Source organism: Battus philenor, unplaced genomic scaffold (assembly GCF_028537555.1).
Source record: "Battus philenor isolate CCGP_79_NKW_IND1 unplaced genomic scaffold, ilBatPhil1.0.hap1 SCAF_5, whole genome shotgun sequence".
NCBI classification, from domain to species: Eukaryota; Metazoa; Arthropoda; class Insecta; order Lepidoptera; family Papilionidae; genus Battus; species Battus philenor.
Window position 1 is genome coordinate 7,589,199 of NW_027181715.1, and position 23,282 is coordinate 7,612,480.

The following is a 23,282-nucleotide window of genomic DNA, read 5'->3' on the forward strand; positions in this document are numbered from 1 at the left end:
ATGATTGGCTATAGGTGTAAAAGCCTTAGAGGGGTGAATATATAGCTCATTCGTCGGCATAAAACTTTAAAACTTTAAACACATTTTTCCAGTCACTCTATATACAGTAATCACTATGAAATATGTAACATTTGTTTATTTTTTCATTTGGATTACGACTGGTTATTAACTACTGCAAGTACAAAGTCTGCACGGACAGATAGTAAATAGAAAATATTTTTTATATGTAGTTATTTTGAAAAGACTTTTCTTATTTCTTAATTACTGCATATATATATATATATTAATTCTGAATACATCGATTTTTGGATAGGGTGTACTGTACATTAATTGGCAGCAAATGCATTAATTTATTTAAAGCTCTCTCCACCTATAACCAATCACTCATTATTAGTAGAGAAACTTTAAACTAATACTTTAAATAATTTAATTACTAATAAAGCTACTAAAACAAAATAATGTTTGAAAATGATAAGGTTTATAATAGGCCAAAGTTACATTTACATACGCGTAGAATATATAAATGTAAGTATACCTAGTGGGTTGAATTGTTTGGAAAAAATAATTAAATGAAGAATCTTACCTAAAATACCATGGTTTTACCTTTCTGAAAACACTAAGTTCAACTACGTCATTTACGATCTGAAAAAATATTAATTATTCACGTGTACTGCCTATAGTCTTATTTAATTTGCCATTATTAATTAATCATTAGCCTTTCAAAAATAGTAAATGGTAGCACCTTCAGTAACTCTGTTAGTTTTGTGGTATATTTTATTTACAGGTTCTAAGATTATGTATTTTCCGTATAGGAAGTAGTAACCGATAAATTTTTGTTCGATTTTTTCAATGTTGTGATTTCAGCAAGGGTTCTTTTGCAAGCGTTGACAAATTGAGTGTTCCTTATAATAATATGGAGAGGCAAAGGGGTGCGAGCGGGGTGGCAGTGCCCTTGGCGCATGCTCTATTGTAACAGGCCTCTGGCATTGCGCGACCCTCATTTACTTTAGTACACAGCTGAGAGGCCCAAGGTGATATCTTGTGATTCTTCAATCATTTTAAACGTTCGGTATTAAAAAAAATACTACACCTTTCAAAAGTAAGTACGCAAAATAACATTTTTAAACTTATTACGTGCGTTATATACTTTAATTGCGTAAACGATTCAAGTGAAAACCTAAAATAAACATCAGCAACGGCTTAATTTTGTAACGTGGTTATATATATATCATGGAGAATAAAAATGTATGGCGCAAATGCTTGTACGAGTCCTAATTTGTGAAATAGTGTTGGTGTTTTTGGATCTCAACATTCTTTTGCGGAATTTGAACGGTCAATAATCAATATCCAGGATGCCATGTACAGGCCAGGTTTGAGTCCATGTTTCATAATTATTTCTTCTGAATCTCAAAATAGTTACAATTTGCAAGAAGCAACAAGCCTTATTTTATTTCATAACTACACGTTAACAGAAATTTTGTATTAGCGAACTTTCTAGTGACTATGTTAATATTAAAAGCTTAACGTATTTATTTGATTTTAAACACCTTTAATGGTCTTAATGTTTATTTCCAGAGATGAAGCCAAAATTATCACACACATATCTCCAATTGGAAACGCGGCTAAAACTGTCATCGTTGTGACGCACAATTACTAATACTCGACTTGTATTATTTTTAATATTTCAATTATTTTAAATGTTTGGAAAAATACCTTTACTCTCTTCTTTATAACTTTTATCTTAAATCTGTATCTAATACCTATTTTTCTAAATAATGATGATTGCTTAAATTAAAAAAAATTGAAATGTTTTAACTGTTTTATAGAAAGAAGCAAAGCTTATTGTTGGTTGTTTCATTGCATATACAAAACAATAAATATACATTGGATAGGTGCTATAAAAAGAAAAATTTAAAAAGAAAAACCAGGAAAATTATAAAAACTGCAGAATGGAACCTTATGATGACGAATTGTTTTGGTTGGTGATATGTGGATTCTTGGTAGCGTTTATATTAGCTTTCGGTATAGGCGCCAACGATGTTGCTAACTCCTTTGGTACCAGCGTCGGATCTAAAGTACTTACACTCACTCAAGCTTGCATACTCGCAACTATTTTTGAGATTGCCGGGGCTGTTTTAATTGGTATGTATATTTATCTGATTATATTTAAAGTTTTTTTGTAATCCTTAATGACGACGCTGTATACAGTTATGTTTTATAAAAAAAAGAGGGTGAATACTATATCGACAATATTTATCAAAATATCTATATTTATATCGATATTTGATGTTGATTATTAAATGCGTATTTATTATCGTTCTCGTAACCGATGGCTACTGGGGCCGAAAAAGTAATCGTGCCGATCTTGGAGAGGCCAATGCCTTGCAATCGGCGTCCATGGCTGACATAACTATGATAAGGTATCATAAGACATTGCCTTATTAAAGATCCTTAAACGTTTTCGTGAAACGCTGGAACACATATTAACAGAAAATTTTAAGAAAATACTGCCATAAATTACTTATTTAAAGTATTTTATTTAAATAAAAATAAGAATGAAAGAATATCTAAGACGAATAATTATTATCCAGGATATAAGGTGTCAGATACAATGCGTAAGGGTATTCTGGATGTGTCGCTGTACACTGATGGTGGAGAACGACTGCTGGCTGCAGGATGTCTGGCCGCGTTGATCGCAGGTGCTGCCTGGCTCATTGTTGCCACGGCTCTTCGCTTGCCTGTCTCTGGAACACATTCCGTAGTGGGTGCTACAGTTGGTTTTACACTTACCGCGAAAGGCCCTGTTGGTATACGTTGGTCTACTCTCGGAGCAATCGGTAAGTAATTATTAGCTACTTTATCGTACAAGCTTCAAATTTTCTCTTCCGGAATCTTTAAAAAAATATATTTTTAAATATCCACGAGTTTATGTCTGGATAGAAGACGTCACGTCTAGGGAATAACTATAGAAAAGTTACAGTGCAATCAAAAAGTGAAGAATTGTTTTATAAGAATTTCTTTTTTACTTATGGAATTGAAGAAATCAATCTATAATTAACATAAATATAAGACAGAGTGTGTTTTTTTCTTATTGTACATATTGTGATTAAAATACAAAATTGTATATTAAAATACAAAAGAGATCACAAGTTTTTAATACAAGTTAAACAGTTTAATAAATAACAATAAAAAAAATCGAAAATTGATGTGATAGAAGTATTGAAATTTGTAAGAGTTTGTTTATATAATAAAAAAGTCATAGGGAGTAGGAAGTTGGTTTTCCAAAAAAGATAAAAAAATATATTTTTTTAAATAATGAAGGCACAAGTAGATAGAATCGCGGTATGTAAAATTGGCCTCAATTACCGATGTTTCAGATTTTTTGTATTTTAAACGACAAAAAAAAACGAACAAATTTGTGCAATAATATTTCGAACAATTCTTGATTGCAATAATTGAAACAACCAGTGTTAGTACTCATAACCACTTGGAATATCTTAAAATATACGATGAATCGGTAATAAATACCGATATTATATACGGCGGTATTAAGTGCTCCTTATTTGTTTAAATATGAATACAATATTTATGCATGTACTATTACAATATATTAATCGCAGTATTATCGTGGTTTATCTCGCCGGCTTTGAGTGGAGCAGTGTCAGCCATGTTGTTTTGGCTGGTTCGTCGGTTTATCCTTCGCGCTCCTGAGCCGCTGGTGGCAGGTTTGCGCGCGTTGCCGTTTTTCTATGGAGCTACCGTCGCTGTCAATGTGATAAGTGTCGTTCATGATGGCCCAAAATGTGAGTCAAATATCATGTATTTAAGACTATTTGGACATATCATTAAGTAAATTTTTATTTTTCCAAACGTGCAATTTAAAAAAAAAAACTTTTTCAAAAACTTGTATAGACAAACACAGGACTAAAATCATTTGATTTCTAAAAAATTTAAAAGGTACCTTTAATTAATTTTTTGTCTAAATACCTGATGAAAGAGGATGTTAATTTTTTCTGATCATTTCAGTGTTGTCAATGGACAAGATACCAATGTGGGTGGCTCTATCAGGGTCAATAGCTCTTGGTGTGGTAGTAGCTGGCCTCGTGCGTGTCTTTCTTGTGCCATATTATCGTCGTCGACTATGCGCGCCACCTGTCAATTTTACTGTAGGATTATCGAATGGTAACACTTATTTTTAAAATTATCAGTGTTCGTAAATTAAAAAAATAAAAATATAGGCAAAATTTTTTAATCTGTATATTGATTAGTTTCTGTCTATTTATTTTCAATAATTATTATACAATATTATATAGGTTGATTATAGGTGTAAAAGCTATAAAGGGATCAATGTATAGCTTATTTAGCAGAAAAAAATATTTAATACATTTATATCCCGTATAAAGTGGTCACTCTGAAATATGTATATTACATTAATTAATTATTTTTATTTGATTACGACAATGTCAATACTTCTGGCAGTAAAAAATCATCATCGTCATTAAATCTGCAAGGGCTGAGGGTAAACAAAAATGAATTTTAATATGATATCGGTATTAATCCGAATTTTGAAAATGCTTTTTCTTACTATACTATCATTATTTCAGAAATCTTCATCTGGATCATTTTTGGCTAGGGTGTATCGTACATTAGTTGGAAGAAAATGAATTATTCTTTCACACCTTTAAAGCTTTAACACTTATTACTTTTGTATACGTATAAAAATATTCACGGGATGGAATAATAATTTATTCACGAATGACATTAGTGCGTGTACGAAGACAGTCTTATTTTAAGGATAAATATATAATTTATTTACAACTGGAAAAGGCATAAACAACTTAACGCGAAAAGCACTGACCTTAATTTAAAAGCTTTTTTTAACGTCTCTTAATCAGCGGCAAGAAAATGTATAAACGACGAGGTAAAATAGGTCACGGGAACAAAGAACGGTTATATGAACTGTCTACTTTAGTTTGATATCACTTTGCGTGGTTTGGCTACATCATTTTTTATTGCCCTGTATCAAAAAACTACTTTTACATACATTCACGAAAAGATTTTCACTTTTCTACTCGTTTTCTATTTTTGTTAGCTATCTCCGCTTCGTGAGGCCCACTCTTCCTATTGAGGATCTAATTTGATAAAATTAATTTTTAGCGTGTGAATTTTGGACCTGTTTTCTAACTATAAGTGACATAGTTAGAAAATATGCACTTTTAATGAAAACCTAATGAATGAATACTTCGTATCTTGTAATAAAACACTGAAAAAAACCTTTACACTGTTTTTTTTTTTATTTCAGGAACATTTTAAACTTTTTGTATGATTATTCTAAGCCATTAAAAGGTAGCTTATTATAAACAAGGTCTACAGATTCCTCCAAAGGAGTTACTGATTTTATTAAATATATACTTTTATTAAATAACCAATGATCATTATTAGTGATTTAATTATTATGCAAATTTAATTTATTTATTAATAATATAATTTAAATAAATTTTTCTCTATGATTGTCTTATATACCGAATATATTATAATTTTAGAAACAACACCAGCAAACACTCCGACTCATTTTAACAAAATTGGAGCGCCGCAGCGTCCAACTTCACTTTTGTCGGAAGACGGGAAACTTCTAGAAGCAATTGCCGAAAGTGCGGAAATGGTTACTTTGAGTGATGCCGATAAATGTTCAATGGGTGTAAGAGAAATGAACGCCAGGAACCGAGCTCTCCTAGCTACCATGGACGACTGTAGCATACTGTCGAGAAGCTTAAGCCCTCCCAATAAATCAAGGTTGCAATTAATCGATGCGGATCCTCAAATTAATACGTTAAAGTACATTGATGAAACACTAAGTTGTTGTAAAAGCTTAGATTCCTCTCAGCTCGCCGGAATGGGAGAGAGTTACGGATCAGGTTCGAGGAATGGTTTCCTCGGAGACTCGTGTGATACAATAGCCCGTGGAGAGTTCAATAGAGTTGCAGCTGCAAAGGGTCTGCCACCTGCCACGGATTTTGATACTCCACCACCACGTCTTGATAAGGTAATACTTCTTTCCTAAAATGAATTCTTTCGATTTGTGTGAAAAAAAAAAAACTAACTATTATAAGTTAGGTTCGCCTGAACTTGTGCTGATTACTGAGACTGACATATTGGTATACGAAGCAAGCTTAATACATATTCTTTTTTTTTATTTTACCCATTTTATTAATTTGTACGTCGTATAAAGAATACCAGAAGACCCTAATTTGATAGAAACTTGAACGAAATTGAGTTCTGTTATTATGACATCTATCAACTTACGCTGCCAAGGTTCCAAACTCGCCTTAAAATGAGCCCATAACAAACATAGACGAGGTTTATTTTGGCAAATTTTGTCTCTTAAACTATATCTGTATACTATGATCCTACACTTTATGGGTAATCAAAAACATGACCATTATAATATTAAATGTTACTGAGTATTATTTATGCGCTGGCCGTCCTGCGTCTTACAATAGTTATAGTTTTCAAAAGGGGATTGTTTAAACCAATTTGTATAAGGTGCATATTTTTAAACGGATTTTCGAGTAAAACAACCCAATTGACACCAATCAATATACGTCGAACTGTGGCCTCAAAAATGTCTATCCGGATTTTTTTATATTACTTTTTTTTAAATATTTATATAATGTCACGAAGTTATGGTTTTTGCACATAGAAGAAAAATGCAATGATTTGTTCCCGAAGGGTCCTGAAGGAGGTAGTGCGTGGAGTATTGAATGCGATGGTCGCGCGGCGAGGCTGCCAGCCTTGACCCCTAACTCCAGCGCTGCGCCACTGCTGCGCGCTGCAAGCCCCAAGCGTGCGCCCCCACCGCCGCCGCCCGATACCTTGCGCCTTTTTTCTTTCTTGCAAGTGCTCACTGCAACCTTCGGCGCCTTTGCTCATGGAGGCAACGATGTCAGGTATGTCGCTTATATGATGATTCTCATAATGATCAATACTAAAGTCATTAGTCTATATAGACTTGTAAGTGTCGCAATTGAAGCTACATAAGTTAATTACTAAGTTAATACGCTTAATTGCTAAACTGCGAGTCCCCAGTCCAACATCGCCATAACGTAACTTTGTATGTATGTATAAGATTTCGTAAGAACACTTTTTCTTAAACAGCCATTAAGTTTACTTCGGAATACGTCTATTTATTGCTAAAATTTCTGTATCTAAAGTTGTCATTCTGTCATGATCCCATTTAAATGACTATTTATACACCTACATCATAATGAAAAGTTCCCAAAGCCGTACGACGCAGAGATGCTCATTATGATAATATTTGTCAACGTCGTCCTGCACTTTAGGCGTTACCGACGTCTATCATCAAAACAATCTATTCTCTGTTTGCTTGAAGTGTAGTGACGGTCAAGACTTGCTCGTGAACAATTGGCTATTTGTGTTGGAAACATATGCATCTGTTAACTGTGGCGGCTTTTGTCATTTTTTTATACTTTTATGAAATTTTATTCTTTTGGTCCCGAACACTTAAACTTTTTGAGATAATTATAAACAGCTACGGTACTCGAGATCGATAGCGTTGGATTTATATTAGTATACGTAATCTCTGTGGCCGAAATAAATAAAATAAATACTCCCTACGTTGTATGGTTGAAATTTCGTTCGAATTATATTACGTCTGATAGTTTGTATTTTAATGTCAATGATTGTTCGGATTCTTATTTAATTGTAGTTAGAATTCTGGTTCGAATTATAATTTAATCGACTTTTTTTATTAACTTTTGTGAATAACATTTTTAGTCTGTATTATAGAATTGAAACACCTGTTAAAGTTTCGAGATATCACAAAATATACTTTGCTTTCTTGTCTTCACCTTGAAACTGATGTCTAATGACATTCCTTTAATTAACATTTTCGAATTTTTATTTACTAGCAACGCGATAGGGCCTCTGGTGGCATTGTGGCTTCTGTACTCTGAGGGCGGTGCACACGCACGGGCGGAGACTCCATTGGCGATACTGGTCTTCGGAGGCGTAGGCATCGCGCTCGGTCTCTGGTTGTGGGGACGGCGTGTCATACAAACCGTCGGCGAAGATCTCACCAGCATCACTGCTGATACGTAAGTAGCTTCTCAGTACAACAAACTGCTCTTCATCATTAACATTTCAGTTTTAAGACTTCTACTGCTGAACATACGTCTTCCCTGCAGATTTTTAATAGGACCGATTGTAAGATCTACATCTAACGACTTTGAGTGTTCCTTTCTGCGTTTTCATTCCAGAAAATGAAATAAAATTTGGTAATACTATGAATTACACATAGCGCTACCGAAAGCGCTGTGGACGGGGAGTGGGGTATTGAGAAAAAAGACAGCCTGATTTTTCCAATTACTCCTCTGTTATGGCAATATACATTGCGTCATGATCAGCCTGTCATAAGAAATTGTTATTAGTGTGTAACTAAATAAAATTAAAAAATATTTATTCTGTAAGCATAACGAAGTTGTTGTTTACTATGTATCCCTGCAGACTTTGCACTGACATAATTTATTGGCCAGTCACATTCGAATAGAATTTCAGCGTTTTTCAAAATCATTTTATAAGGAGTAATTTGAAATAGGTGTAAAAATTATGATACTTTTTGCTGATAAATGTGATATACATTTACCCCTATACAGCTTTTACACCTATAGTCTATAACCCTGTATAATACTTGAATAAGTCAGTGAAGGATTTGAAATACTAAAGTAAAAATATATAACTCTATGGCTTTGACAGCGGGTTTACCATAGAGCTGGGCGCCGCGCTGACTGTACTGGTGGCGAGCAAAGCGGGGCTTCCCGTTTCCACGACGCACTGTAAAGTTGGCTCCGTTGTTTGCGTCGGTTATTTCTCCGAGAAAGCTGTGGATTGGAGTTTGTTCAGGTATTTTATATATATATTTGTGTGAAAATAATGTCTATATTAATTATATTTAATGCGAAAATTATATGTTATTTAACATGAAAGTTATGTATTATTAATTACGAAATTTATTAATAAGTGTTTATACAAGGTGATCCGTAATAAATTTATGATATAATCGTTTAGCCATCAAGAGCCCAAAAAAATTTCAATCGGTGCCTAAAATATGAGGGTTCTTATAAAAACACGTTTGTCTTGAAAATATTGTTCATTCATGTACATCACGGTTGCAAATTAATTAAATTTGTTGCGTTTTTAGTGTTATCTTATTCTTCATAGACGTTCTTAATAGAATTGCAATGAATTGTAAAAGTACCTAATACAGTATTTTTGTAGAAAAATAATCTTCATATTTTAACATAAAATTTGATGAAAAAAAATATGAAGACTAAGTTTGAGGATCTGTGGTGAAAAAAATGCATGAAAACCTCTGCGATCAACAATAGTAAATATAAATGCAGTTAGTACAGTTTACAAAATGGTATAGTACATAATCATATTTACCGTAAATATGCATTGATTGCAATTAAGACGCAAAAAGAGTAAATTCGGCTGAAGAAATCATAAAGACATGCACCTGTTTTAGTAGAATCTGTTGCAAGCGGCCAGTATCCAGCGTCTGCCGATGACTTTAATAAGATTGTTTGCCCATCTCTTGGGTGGATGTTCTACGCTGCGCTTGCTGGTATGAAGTTTTCACTCACAAACCTTAAGACCTCAGCGGCTACCTGTTTTGCACTCTGGCCTGCTAAGTACAAACTTGCCAATCGATTAAGCTATGTCAGTTACATTTGTACGTCTTCGGATCTCCTAACGATGGTGGTGTATTAGTCATTTATCGAAGTGATTGTGAATTAAATGTCTAGAAGTTGTACTTATAATTTATTTATGCATTGCTACGTATTTGATTATTTTACAGTTGCAATATTAAAATTATAACAGTAATAAACTAAATAAGAAGCAGTATTCTTAAAGTTGTTTTGTTAAATAAACTGAATTTAACCGAATTTATTTCAGGAACATTATATTCGCGTGGGTGGTGACGGTACCAGTTGTTGCAGCCATAGCATCGCTCTCAATGCTTGCCCTTGAAGCCTTCATCGTCTAAACAACACGCGGTCATGTAACAGTCGATGTTTAAATGTGTTATGCAGTACATATAAAAAGGACGAATCAGGACAAGATTTAATATAGATATTTTACACATTAAAAGCCAAAGTGTTTTAGATTCTATTTGTGTACTAGTCTGATACTTATAAGCCTCGAAAATATTCAATGTCTCTGTAGAAAACATGTTTGCCTAAACAATATTTCGTCTTAGAGCATTCTCTCACTAATTAGAATTGTGATGTAGATACATTGTTCTACATTTAATGTTTATGTATGCAACACAAATTGGTATTATTCACCTAATCATTTATGGGGATAAGTAGAGGTTAATTTGCGACTACCCTGAACTCGACGCCACTCGCTTTTCTTGAAACGTAGATTATGAGAGTAAAGTGAAAACTTGACGTGGATTGTAAACTCAGAAAAAGCTTTTTGTTTGAAAAGCATTTAATTGCATTTCAACCTACATTAGGGTTAGAGGCGTAAAAATATTAATATAAATAATATGGAATTGGGAAAAAAAAATGTTCGGTTTTAACTAGTAGGTTCTTTTATCGCAATACCCAGAGGTCCAATGCATAACGGAAAACTACAATGACCACATTTCAAAGTATGTATCACTTATCAGCTATTACAATTTGTTAATTATTTTTATTGTAAGAAAATTAGCAGTTAACTAAGATAAGGCCCCGTACATAAAATAACTTAATTACGCCTCTACTCTCTATGATATAACTGTTGAATAAAGATCATAGTTCAAAAACTTTGTTTCATTTTCTAGCATATACGATGTAATATGTTATGCACGGTACGAGTGACGTTCACTATTTCCAAAGTTTAGATTAAAAATTCTTTGCAATATTTGTTGATATAATGTCATTGCGAAAATAGCGCCTAGTAATTAAGGAGTGGGACTTACAATCATGGGTTTCATTTCGCTGTTACACATTTTGTTCATAATATTGCTGACGTCGTTTCACTTCTGCTACGCGTTTCCGGGGAATACGCGGGGTTCTAGAGAGGGTATACAGGGTCTGACAGAAAGGTTCGCGTGGACTCATAGGCAATATGCGGGTCCCAAAAGGCTTACGCGGGAATTTTTGCTGTAATTTCAATTCACTGTACTACCAACTGTTAACTTAGAATACTCCTATATCGTTATTTTTTTCCTTTATAATATATATATATATATATATATATAAAATAAATAATAAAAAAGTGTTAATTTACGTATTACAATAGAGTTAATAGAGACTTCTGGTTATATTTCAAAGTTAAAAATGAAGGATAGCCCTTGCAAATTAGCCTTTCCCAGTTACACACATTTTCGAAGCAGATTTTTTATCAGAGAAATGTTATGCATAAAAGCTTTGTCAGGAGGTAAAGAAACGAAAAAAGGTTAGTAGTCAATGGCTTGAGGTAATAAGTCAGCAAAATATGAGACGTCATACAACCAACAGTGGGCAGTGGTGGATTACGACTCCTGATATTAACAGGCAAGGCTATTGGAATTTATTAACTGTAAATTTAAACATATGGGTATCATTTTAAAATAAAACAATTGGCGTGTGTAAATATTTATTTTACAAAATTAGATCCATTGGAACTTATTTGATCATTTCACGCTACGTATTGATTGGTTAGCGCGCGGAGTAACCTTGCCCGTCTGATAGCGGCCGCTTCCCTCTGTATGTCCTCGCTGTTGTTCGCGTTGAGCTCCAGGGCGCCGGCCGCCTTTACCGCACGCGCCCTCCGACCTCCCTCACCCCTCCTTGCATGAAGGGCAACAGCGACTTCTAACAGCGTACCGTCCCATAGACATCCGTAATACGCGTCCATAGCATCCGCTGCGTTACCCGTCTGCATTTAAAAAATAGAGTACATATATTTTTTTTTTAATAAAAAAGTATACACTATCCTCATTGTTATAATGAATAACATTTTGAAGTGTGTTTTGAACACAGAAGCCAAGGTAAGATTAAACTTTTATTAGGGGCAAATATTAATTGTGAAGTAATGAAAGGTTCAATTTTATTTGCGTAGTGGAATTATCGGGATTGTAACATACTATGGAATGAATATAAAAACTTGGGATCGAAAATCTAAAGAAGACACTAGAAAGAGGCCTAGCTTCTATGGTAACAAAGCGTTAAGGCATATGACCAAAACCTCTAGTAGTTGCTTACATTAGACAGCTTCCTCGGCAAAACTCACTGCTATATTGGAAAGTATTGGGGATGGGTACATCGATTATAAAAAGCGGACGAACTTGTTAGAGAAACATGGTTCGATTAAAAACTTTCGAGAACGGAAACTTTGTTCGTTTGATTAGCTGAAATTACTTAAGGAAATTATTAAATTCTTTTAATTTTTCTTATTTGTTTTAAATCACCAGGCTGGGTGGCTTCCAAGTTCTTAGATGGCGGATGCTTCAAAGAAAGATTGAAAGCAAAGGCCTCCGAAGACATAAGCTTGGACTGACACTTACTTAGCTTATGGCGATGTCACAGTATTTTGACTGACCTTTTCAGCAAGGCATTTGAAAGCTGTAGTGTAGTCGGGCTCATCTGGCAGTTGACAGAGGGCGGCGGCCTGCGTTGGAGCATTTAGTGCCTGGCAACAGCGCGCAGCCCTGCGAGCGATGCTGCCTTCGTCGGGCGCGCGCTTAGCAAAGTGCCAACTGCCAGCGGCCAAAGCGCATAAGTAGCGACGCAATGCAGCACTCCATCGCCCACCAGCCATTTCTACATCTCCGTATAAACGAAGCCTGTAATAACAAAAATTCACAAATTTTGCTGATACACTCATAATTTGAAAAAAAAAACATAGTATATTTTGTATATACCATCTTGTAGTATACATACGATGTATATTATAAGGAGGTATAGTATACACTGTACAAAGATATATAGTACAAAGTACAACATACCTGTGTACTTTGTAATATATATCGTACTATAACTGGAGCATTAATCAAACATACACACACCCTATCCGCTGTCAATATAATACACTATCCTCTGTTTTGTTTTCTTCTTCTTTTATATCCACTTTCGTACTATATAATTTAAAATGGTAATGGCGCGTACTTCATAATTAGCTTAGTTAATCAGTTAATGTAATATTTTGTTATATTTGAATCTGTTAAATTTGCCGAACTTCGGAATAGATAAATAAAAATATTTTATTTACCAATAACATCTCTGTAATGAATGTATGAGATGCTCTTATCTTGTTAAATTAGCCGTTGGGATCTTTTTTTTATTAATTTAATTTTAGTATAAGGTTATTATAACTAGGCCTATGTACGCCTACAATAGACAAAATATAAATAGATTTTTGCAATTTTATATGAAATTTAAGGAAATGTTTACCATGTTTTGCTTTAGGCATGCCTAATTAAAATAAAATTTGCATTAATATTTTGCCCATCTCTAAGAAAAAGTCATTGTCTTGCATGCGCGAAACCAAGGAACGGCCTCACTGATTCAATTAATATTGTTTTAATTTCTATCTTAGGCGTATAATTTTTTAAATAAAGTTGCCTAAAACCACTGTACTTTGTCTTAGGAATGCGCGGCGAGGAGAGAGCCGTGGAAAAAAAAGCATGAAAGTGAAAGCGGACGGAGCGGCTGATGCTCCCAACCGTCTCCCCACGCATATCTAAGAAGCGGTACATTGGTTTCGGTAGCACTATATTAGTGAAATCTACTGTGTAAGAAATAGTAAAATTATAAATGTATGTAATCGTTGTTTATAAAACAGTCAATCAATGAATAAAGTGATCAATCTGGAGTGTTTGTTTTTTCTATTGTACTGCAACTAGCCCATAACTATTAAACGTACGAAGTCCTTTGTAGCAGCTAAAATGTAAACTTAATAATGTCAAAAAAAAACTCACCAAGACGTATTGTAGGGATACAGTTTTAAGCTTCTTTCTAGTAAATCCGTAAGCGACTCGAGTATATATTTTATATTGTAACTATTAATATTCGATATGCTCGAAGGCCAGAGCGCCGTGTATTCGACGACAAGTTCCAATGAGTTGTCGTCTATTAGCAGATTGTGTATTCTGGCAAGGAGCGAGAACATTACACTGATGGCCAAAGGTTCGCGAAGAGTTGCCAGGAATGCGTTGAAGGAATTCCTCGCATCGGCGGCGAAGGCTCCATCTCGTGAATGGGATGGCATGCCTCCCGCAGTTCTTTTCACAGGCCCGTTTGAACCGTTGCTATATACAGAAAGTGCTGCAAAGATTTATCCGAAATCATTTTTTAAGGTACGTCTTTTCTTTTCTTTAGTTTTTTATTTTATACCTATCTATAAACAGGTGGTAAAATGGTGTTTGGATAGGAGTCAAGCTTTTATATCTATTTTCAATCACCCAATATAAAATTATCACTTTGAAATACGAAACATTAATTATTTTTTATAGGAACTGCCCAATAATTTCTGGTAGTACAGAGTCTGCAGGGACAGACAGAGTACACAATAACTAATTTTAGTACTCGTATGTAGTATTATATTATTTTTGAAACCATTGATTTTTGTATTGGCCTTCCGTACATTAATTCACAGCTAATAATTATACATTTAGCCCTTTAAACCTTTTACACTTTAGAATCGTATAAATCAATCAAATGTCATTTTTGAATTTATTTGGAAATTTTTTTGTTAATGTACGAGAAGTAATATTATGGAGACAAAAATAGCAACAACGAGTCAACGAGTAAAAAATATATTATTTGTTTCTTGTACAAGTTGTAGAATATACTAAAACATTGTCTTTCACGTTAAACAAAACATAAAACAAATATGTGAACATACAAAAAACATGCAATGTGCGAAATAGAAAACATTCACTATTTCGTAATGAGTAATCGACGTTTAATATTTAATTTACATTTGATGTAATAATATAAAATGATGTAAATAAAAAAATGAAATGATCACACTTATAAAGGTTTTATCTACTTATTCTTAGTCTGCTCAATAAACAAGGCTCCCCGCAATTACGAAAATCAGCATATATCTAGAAGTGGCTTCTAAAGCAACATTGCTAGGATCATTTAAAATTTACATAGGCAGCCAGAGGAGTTTGGACCTTTAAGCCATTTTGGTATGTGTGACAGCCCTGAGCACTGTATCCATATATGCATAATGCAATGGACCAGGTGCTTCGCAGCAAGTCTAGTTTTAAGGAGTTTGTATTTGAACTGTGCCAGGCATATAATAATTTTTGTCAGTAGATTTACTTTTTAAAATTTCTTTGTTTGTATAAATAACAAAATGTGTTATGCATGCAACAACTGATGATAGCATTTTGGATGGATGGATCCAGTCCGTAATAAGCGCCTTATAAAATAGCGATGAATAGTTACAAAGTTTGTTTTAATTCCAAATTTAAATTTGTATTTGTATATGTTCTGTACGTATCTACTGTGTAAAAAGGTTGTGATTATAGGTATAAAAGATAACAAAAAAATTGAGTTTGACAGTACGAAGTCTTTCGTGGCAGCAAGTTTTAAAATAATAAAAGTATTTACCGTGGTCCCACAATGCACGTGGAAATTTCCTAGTGGCTTTTCCACGTTGTAGTTCTAAACAGGCCGCGCAGAGAGCAGCAGCGGCCTCTCCGGCGCCTCCGGCTACACCAGCGCCCTCCCACTCGCAAGCGTTTACCAAACACGTCCAACACGCTTCTATTACCTAAAGTCACCAATTTCTTATACATTGCTTTCGACTTTATTGCATCAATATAGGGTATATTAATACAATAAAGTGTGCCATAAATATATGGTCCAAGGGTAAGTTAGCCCAGCTAAGCAGATCTAAATTTACTTTCATCAATATATGCTAAAGAGAGACAAGTCTAATATTCTAGATTAAGTTAACATTAAGTTTCTAGACTAAGTTAAATTAATCCTCATCGAGAACTTGAGTAGAAATGGAATAACACTGACTAAATAAGACGAATTTAAGGCACATATATGTAGTACACTTTAAAAGCTTAGAAAAAATATAGTAACTGTACTTAAACCCGTTTTATCCATGGTAGGCTATTACTTCAGAATTCTGGTAACACCTTGTTCATAAAAGTTATTTGTAAAAACATTAATACAGTACAACATTCTTGGTTTTAATAAAGATAGAGGAAATTTAAATTTGTAATAAATAAACTTTTAATTTAGAATAACAAAATTTCCGAAAAAACTAAAAATTTCCTATCGTAAAACTTTCTGAGAGATTAATATGAATGGAAAATAAATGTGTTATAATATATAGACGAAACCTAAAATTATTTTCTTATACAATATACAATGTACTTGTTTTAGAAGCACCTGAAAAAATAATAATAAATATTTATTTACCTGCGGGCGAGGCACGATGCCGTCACCGGAGTTAGCGGCTGTGATGCAAGCCTTGCATTTATTCGCCAGTGCTGTTAAGTTGAGTCTGTGATGTGGCCACTCACTAAGCATAACATTAACTTGTAAGTACAGCACTTCCCAAGATAATAAGCGGCAGAGCCTGTACAGCGTGGGGTCCGAGCCACTGCCAAGCTGACTCCGTGCTTCTCCCTCTAGCACCGATAATAAAGACAAGGCAGCACGGGAGCACCCGGCTTCCGCTCTCGCCCGGGCAGCTCCGGAAACCACATATCCAAAGTCTTGCAAGAATCCTCTCGGCAGCGAAACTAAAAGATTCCCTAAGCCACCAGCCGGTTTCCATGAAGGACTTAATTTCCATAAGGGACATGAAGGTGTCACTATCGCTAATTTAACTAAACATATACGAACGTCATCAGCAGTAGAAGCCTCTATCAACCGTTTCTTAATCCTTCCCAATTCTAATTCGTGAACTGTTTTGAACTCGAAATCGGGCGTTTCCCAATCATCTGTGAGCAGCTCTCGAGGGATGTCCATCTTTTCATCGTCACCGTTCATTGGATCATTAATAATTTGTTTTAAATTAATGTCAGAAATCAATTTTCTTCTAACTCTTTCGCTTGAATCTCCGACATATTTCTTTAAATACTCATCTATTCTCTCGATTGGCAACTTGCATTGCGATGTTGCTAAATGTAAAAAGAATATTTTTAATTTATTCCAATCATCTTCTGATAAATTTGTTTGTAAAACTGGTCCCATTGCCCAAAATAGTAAATCATAAAACTTAATGCCAACGGTTTTGAATTTGTTAAGAAAATCAGGATGCGTCGAAGGTATGCCACCCTCGAGCGCGTACCTCACAGCATTAAGTGCTGAAACTCTATTTAGGAGATCTCTCGCAACAGTGAATGCACCACTTGAAGCAGAACCCTGTATGTCTAGTTCGACAACTTCTCTGTGAATAAAAGGAATTTCTCTTGTCAAATTATCAGCTTGCAAGATAGCTATAATCCCGGTATAGTGATTAGCAATAGATTCTTGCAGTTTTTGCAAGAGAGTGGGCTCTTCGTTAAGTAATTCATAACCAAGATTCAATGCTCTGATATATCCTAATATATCATCATTAGTCATGCTAGCGTAATGAAAATTATTCCATGGCATTACATTGTGGATACCATAGCCATGTAAACATATTTCTTTTTCCAATAGATTTGCATTTTCCCTACAACCGAGTATGTGTTTTTTTGCCAAGTCATGTTGTCCATAAAAGAAGTAGTTATAGCATAAATCAAAATGAATCTGCATTGCTAATTCATATTGACTTATAAAAACATCTCCCGCATTCCAGTTGTGGTTCATGTCATTACAATCTTCAGTTAAGTTAACAAATGTCTCCATGATGGGTACTTTCAATTTTTTTGAAGTTTTGTGATTAGTATTTGTTGATGGTTCATATTCCGATAGAACACTTTCTAAATATTTAATACTCTGTGAACGAGAAGCATCACACATTCTCAGTAATTTTTCAAAATTTTGATTCATTGGACTGTATCCACTATCTGTTTGCATCCCTGGCCTGTCAAACGACAAATCGGAATGGGTTACATATATTTTGTTTTAAGTATTGTGTTAATATTAAAAGTTTGAATGACTTACACATGCACAAACGACATTTTTGTTGATTTAGCATATAGAGCAGCTTTTACAGGAAACCTTAGTATCCATCTATGGTACAAAGTCAATGCAAACTGCACATGAGATTTTTGTAATGAATCTGATGAAATTTCCTGAAATAAAACAATTGTTATTTACAGTAGTGTTAAATAAATTTATTATAATATAAATATTTTTAATTCTATTTTCATTGATATAATTTTGGATGTAGTTATATTTGGCTGAGATGTCTTAAAAAACATAAGTCTTTAGATTTCGTAAAATTAGTAAGTTTTACATGGACAACTGCATGTGACATTACAATACAGTCCCATGTAATGCCTTTGAATTACTAAGTAATATATTTAAGAAGTTAATTTAACAAAAACTTGTAAAAAAGCCCATTGTAGCGTAAAGGGTCTTTAAATGTTGTTTCAAATTGGAAATAAATGTTTCCACTAATGCTGTACAGATATTATAAAAGTGGCATCAAAAAACCCATCTGAGAATTTTGTGGGCTTTTTTTAAAGCAGGGAGTGTTTACAGCCCCATAATCCTTCAACTTAAATGAATGATTCCATTATTGAAGGTTCAACCTGTTTCTAGTTTCATTAGGCTATTCTTCTCATATAGTATGAGAACACAAGAGGTCACTGCAAATGATTCTACAAGGATAACAATTTAAATAATTAAAAATGTAAAATTGTACAAGTAAGGTTTTATTTGGTAACATCAATTGATTTGTTATTATTGATTGTAATTTATTTATTTTTATACCAGAGTAAACATCCCCATAATATCATTAAGACTCATAATCTTTATTTTCTCATACACAGACATGAAACAAAAGTATTTGTCTGAGAAACAATAGTCCCAAATTTTTTTGAGCTATGTTGTAATAATCATAGCATTTAGTCTAAACTTAATGAGTACAAATATACAATATAGTAGACAATAGTAAATTTTTTAAAAGTCATAAGTAAAAATATTTATATTTAATAAAAATATTACTTGTGGAGGAACAGCAAATTCAGTATCTGTGGCCATATACACAAGATCTTGCATTAACTGTTGTTGTATTTGCGGAGGTAACTTTGTTTCAAAGACATCTGCAAGAAATAAAGTTATTTTTAAGAGAACTTGTTTAGAGAAACAAAGATAAATCATTTTTTATTTATAAAAAGGTACATTAAATGATTATAGATTTGTTATTCACTGTTGATGAAATAGAGATGTATAAGCTGGATATCTCTACATTCAAGCAACTCAAAATCACTACTAGGCTCTGCCATTTACCTAAAAAAAGTGCTTGAATTTTCTGGACACATTGGTAACAGGACCACCGGCAGCCTAAAGATGGTGATTATTGGCAAAGTAGAGGGCAAAAGAGTACTTGGTCACATTTAAATGTATTGATCTGATCAGATCTGTTCTAAATGCATAACCACTGTATACAACACTACAGTTGTCTAACAATTAGGATTAAAGGATTATTGTTAGACATATCATTCTGAATTTACACTTTACAGTTGAAAGCTTCATTTTTTTTAGGTTATTGCTACATACACATACATACTCTTGCTATTGTAGTATCAAATTGGCAGCGAAAAGTTTTCAAAAAAAATCTCTTGTTTTCTAATGAAACAAATGTGATAGCTGCTATCATTAAGAGTGTGTAGGTGATACCAAAAATTGCAATGATGACTGGTCTAGATCTGCCCACATTTAGTAACTTCTTGTGACCTTGACTATGTTGTGAGTTGACCTTTACCCATTGCAAAATGAGCACACTGATTGCAGAAACTTGCCTGCAGAGACAAATAGTGGAGGCTATCATATGTCAGATTTACCAGCTAGACCATACTTAGAATTATTTTTAATAATGATGTTAAAATCTACAACTAGTTAAACAAGAATCCAGTTTTACCCAAGTTCCAATGAAGTGTAGAGGCAACCTTAAGTGCAAGAATTTTTAAAGCAAGTTGTTTTCTTGTAAACTGCAGAGGTGCTATAGTTATTGAAGGAGAGCTAGGTGGGCCGTCAACATCCACAACTCTCTCACTTGCAGCCTTTGAAGATGAATTTTTAGCATCAACAGATAAAAATTCCTCTATTAGTTCACAGGCTGATGGCTCTGAAAATAATAATTCAATGTATGCATTAACTCTGTTAAATATTTTTTGCTGATAAACAATTACATTATGATTAAAAATAACTACAATATATATATATAAAGAGAAAGTTTGCTATGTATAAAGACAAGTTATTTAAATTGTACCATAGAAACCATATTAGTATTGGTCATTTGTTTATACAAAGCTACATAAGTTGAATAAAACATTGAGTTCTATGACAACTCTATGTATAAAACTTTACTAACCTGGATTTGATTTGCTGAGATGTTTCTTTAAAAGGGTAGGATCAAGTAGAAATTCAAACCACAAGATGGTATCTGGTGAAATGGGCACTGTGCCCGGCCTTAAAAGATCAACATCCATTGTTCTTCTAGCTAATTATATTACTTAAGCTACAGCTACATACATAAATTAAGTTATTCTTTCTTCTCTTAATAATATAAAATTTCAATAAAACCACCTCATATATGAACAGAAGTCGAAGTACTAATTAATATGCAAGATTATATTATACTTGTTATTGTGTTGTAATTGCAAGATTATAGTTGTCGTAACATTTTAAGTTCATAGATTGGTTTATTATGATGATATTTTACTCCGATAAAAACAAAAGGATAATAGAGGTTATGATAATAATAGAACAAATCAAAATATGTCAGATTACATCGGCAATTTTCTTTTTACAAAATTTGATAAAGGTTTTATGACGTTCAGCCATAGTGGTAAATTATTGCTATGTTTTCAAAATACACATAGTTGTTAAAAATTACTTATATATACAGAGACTTATATATAAAGAGACTTTCATTTTTTTCATACCATATTTTTAACAATAATATGTATGAAGTTATACATAAAGTTTGGCGACACTTTTATATTCTTACATAAGCTTTTATATACATGTATATGACAAATTCTCTAATTGTATTTTTGTAATGCTTACTGCGTTTGTTCTTTAGTTGTGAGATGTTTTATGACGATACCTAGAATCAAAGTTATTAAGATTTTACTCCTTTCTTGACTAAATTCAATACCTAACATAAGAGACTAAAGTTTTGGTAAACATAAGCTACAGTTTCAATATATATTGTTACACATTAATAGAACTGTTGATGAATGTTATATCATAGAGGAAATTCCCTTAAATTTAATAAAAATTTTCGCAACGGCACACTTAGACGGCGTTTATAACATTAAGCGTTATCTATCTAAGCATTCGATAACTCATGGATATCGTGTTTTTCTGATATCTTGCACTCCACAAGAGCCCTAGCGTTAGTTTATTCAATAACGTGTTACTTGGTTTGCTATTTAATTACAAAACGAGCAAAACAATTACGGTATAGATTTAAAATTTTGGATATAAATGTAATATAATATTATGTGAAAACTAAACAAAAACAAATATTATTTGTATATTTGTATTAAATAAAGTACATATTTACTTACTTTTGTTATTTTTGAGTGTTTCTTTGATAACAGCAACGCAGTTTTTCGTCATATTTAGAAAGTAAGTAATATTTCTGGTCTCTTAAAAAATGTTTTGTAATAAATATAAAAGAGCTACACTTTAATAATAAGACGAGTAAAGCTGTGTGTGTGTTTACCTGATAACAAGCCATAAGCTCTGCCGACTATATTGTGGCTGTTGGTTTAACAATCAAGCTATTGTGAAGTTACGCACTATCGCTTGCTCAGTTTACTCTTTTTACTAAATACTCAAACCGTAATTTAATAATGCTTGCGTTGTACTACTTGACTGTGAAAATAAACGCCTAAGCGGTAATTCAGACCTAGACCCTGTCCATCCAGCGCCAAAAATGAAGGCAAACAAGTCACCATGTTTTCAGAATTTTATTCCCTGGTGTCGATTTTAATGATACTTGGATTAGATGTTCTATTTTAATAAATGTATATCGTTACATTGTTATTGTTTCAGTGGAATCGAATACATATCAGCCGATCACACACAGTAACAACGATGTTTTCATAGAAATGGATTTATTGCGTGTCGGTTCAGAGCCTGTGGGCATGCGGTGTCCTCATTGCCAAGAGGACGTAATGACCAGAGCTGCGTATAAAAATACGACCATAACCCATCTCGTAGCTATTTTCTTGGGCGTACTGTTCTGGTAAGTTATTTTTATAGCTAAGAGTGTTCATAGTTTTTGGCCTTAAATCGATTTTATATGTACAGGGTTTTATCGCTTGAACGCAAATCTTATTTGTCGAATCACATATGTCTGGTATTGAATAAATATGTAAGTTGTATTTTTTAAACAATTAAACCAACTTTTAAACATTAAAAAAAATGAACAGTTTAACTGTCATAGGCTAAAATATTTTTTTTGCTGAAATAACGTGCACGAGTACAAACAAAAATATTTTTGGTCTTTTTATTCAATTCTAACTGGAATTATCTTTATTGGCTATTACCCAATATAACGTATTAATGTTTGTATAGTTGTGAGCACCTTGGTTTATTTGATAATTTAATTTTTATCAGTTAGACATTTTGACTTTTAGGTCATGTCTACGCTCTTTTCGAGCGGGGTTCTCAGAAATACATGTCTTAATGGTAAGCAATAACTTACCATTAAGTCACGTATTTCTGAAATCTACAGTAGTGAGCAGGTATTTTTTGAGGGTGCAGTAGCTTGTGACTATTCGGTAAATGATACATATCTTTTGCCTCAACGTAGACGCAACAGATTTTATATTGCATAATACACAATAGCATCACTACGTAAATAAAATGTTGTCTTGCTTAGTTTTGATTCTATCTTTATCGAAGTGAAATGATTAACCATCCCTGGACTATCGTGTGTAGTCACTTAAAGTAAACGAGCCATGCATTCATTTTACTATCTTTACCATAACTTTTACTTCCGTTTATCCTATTATGGTTATTGTAATAACTTGAAGTATGGCTGTGAGGGATTATTAGTGTGAATTTTGGCCGATCACTGTTAAAAGTCAGTTCCACCAGGTCTGCGTGTAAATGTATCCTTCAAGCTTAGATATGTGATCTTTC

The 23,282-nt window shown here is 33.4% G+C and overlaps 2 protein-coding genes across 2 annotated transcripts; one reads left to right on the forward strand and one right to left on the reverse strand.

The window, feature by feature from the left end:
- Positions 1-1,949: 1,949 nt before the first annotated feature.
- On the forward strand, positions 1,950-10,777 carry NaPi-III (Na[+]-dependent inorganic phosphate cotransporter type III). Its single transcript, XM_068772669.1, has 9 exons — positions 1,950-2,142; positions 2,592-2,837; positions 3,621-3,803; positions 4,027-4,182; positions 5,544-6,043; positions 6,730-6,947; positions 7,929-8,114; positions 8,773-8,919; positions 9,976-10,777. The coding sequence occupies exons 1-9, from the start codon at positions 1,950-1,952 to the stop codon at positions 10,064-10,066; spliced, it is 1,920 nt and encodes a 639-aa protein (XP_068628770.1). The 3' UTR covers positions 10,067-10,777.
- Positions 10,778-11,639: 862 nt separating this feature from the next.
- IntS8 (integrator complex subunit 8) lies at positions 11,640-20,832 on the reverse strand. Its single transcript, XM_068772318.1, has 9 exons — positions 20,494-20,832; positions 20,041-20,247; positions 19,125-19,222; positions 18,117-18,247; positions 16,440-18,036; positions 15,615-15,777; positions 13,970-14,315; positions 12,592-12,835; positions 11,640-11,928 (listed from the first exon to the last, which is right to left on the reverse strand). The coding sequence occupies exons 1-9, from the start codon at positions 20,609-20,611 to the stop codon at positions 11,689-11,691; spliced, it is 3,144 nt and encodes a 1,047-aa protein (XP_068628419.1). The 5' UTR covers positions 20,612-20,832; the 3' UTR covers positions 11,640-11,688.
- Between the last annotated feature and the right edge of the window lie 2,450 nt (positions 20,833-23,282).

Coding starts and splice junctions, on each gene's coding strand:
- NaPi-III (XM_068772669.1), top strand. CDS start 1,950: ATGGAACCTTATGATGACGAATTGTTTTGGTTGGTGATATGTGGATTC. Junction 2,838..3,620: donor GTCTACTCTCGGAGCAATCG/GTAAGTAATTAT, acceptor TATTAATCGCAG/TATTATCGTGGTTTATCTCG. Junction 6,948..7,928: donor CATGGAGGCAACGATGTCAG/GTATGTCGCTTA, acceptor TTTATTTACTAG/CAACGCGATAGGGCCTCTGG.
- IntS8 (XM_068772318.1), bottom strand. CDS start 20,611: ATGGATGTTGATCTTTTAAGGCCGGGCACAGTGCCCATTTCACCAGAT. Junction 19,223..20,040: donor TACACTTCATTGGAACTTGG/GTAAAACTGGAT, acceptor TATTTCTTGCAG/ATGTCTTTGAAACAAAGTTA. Junction 14,316..15,614: donor ACGTGCATTGTGGGACCACG/GTAAATACTTTT, acceptor AAATCTTTGCAG/CACTTTCTGTATATAGCAAC.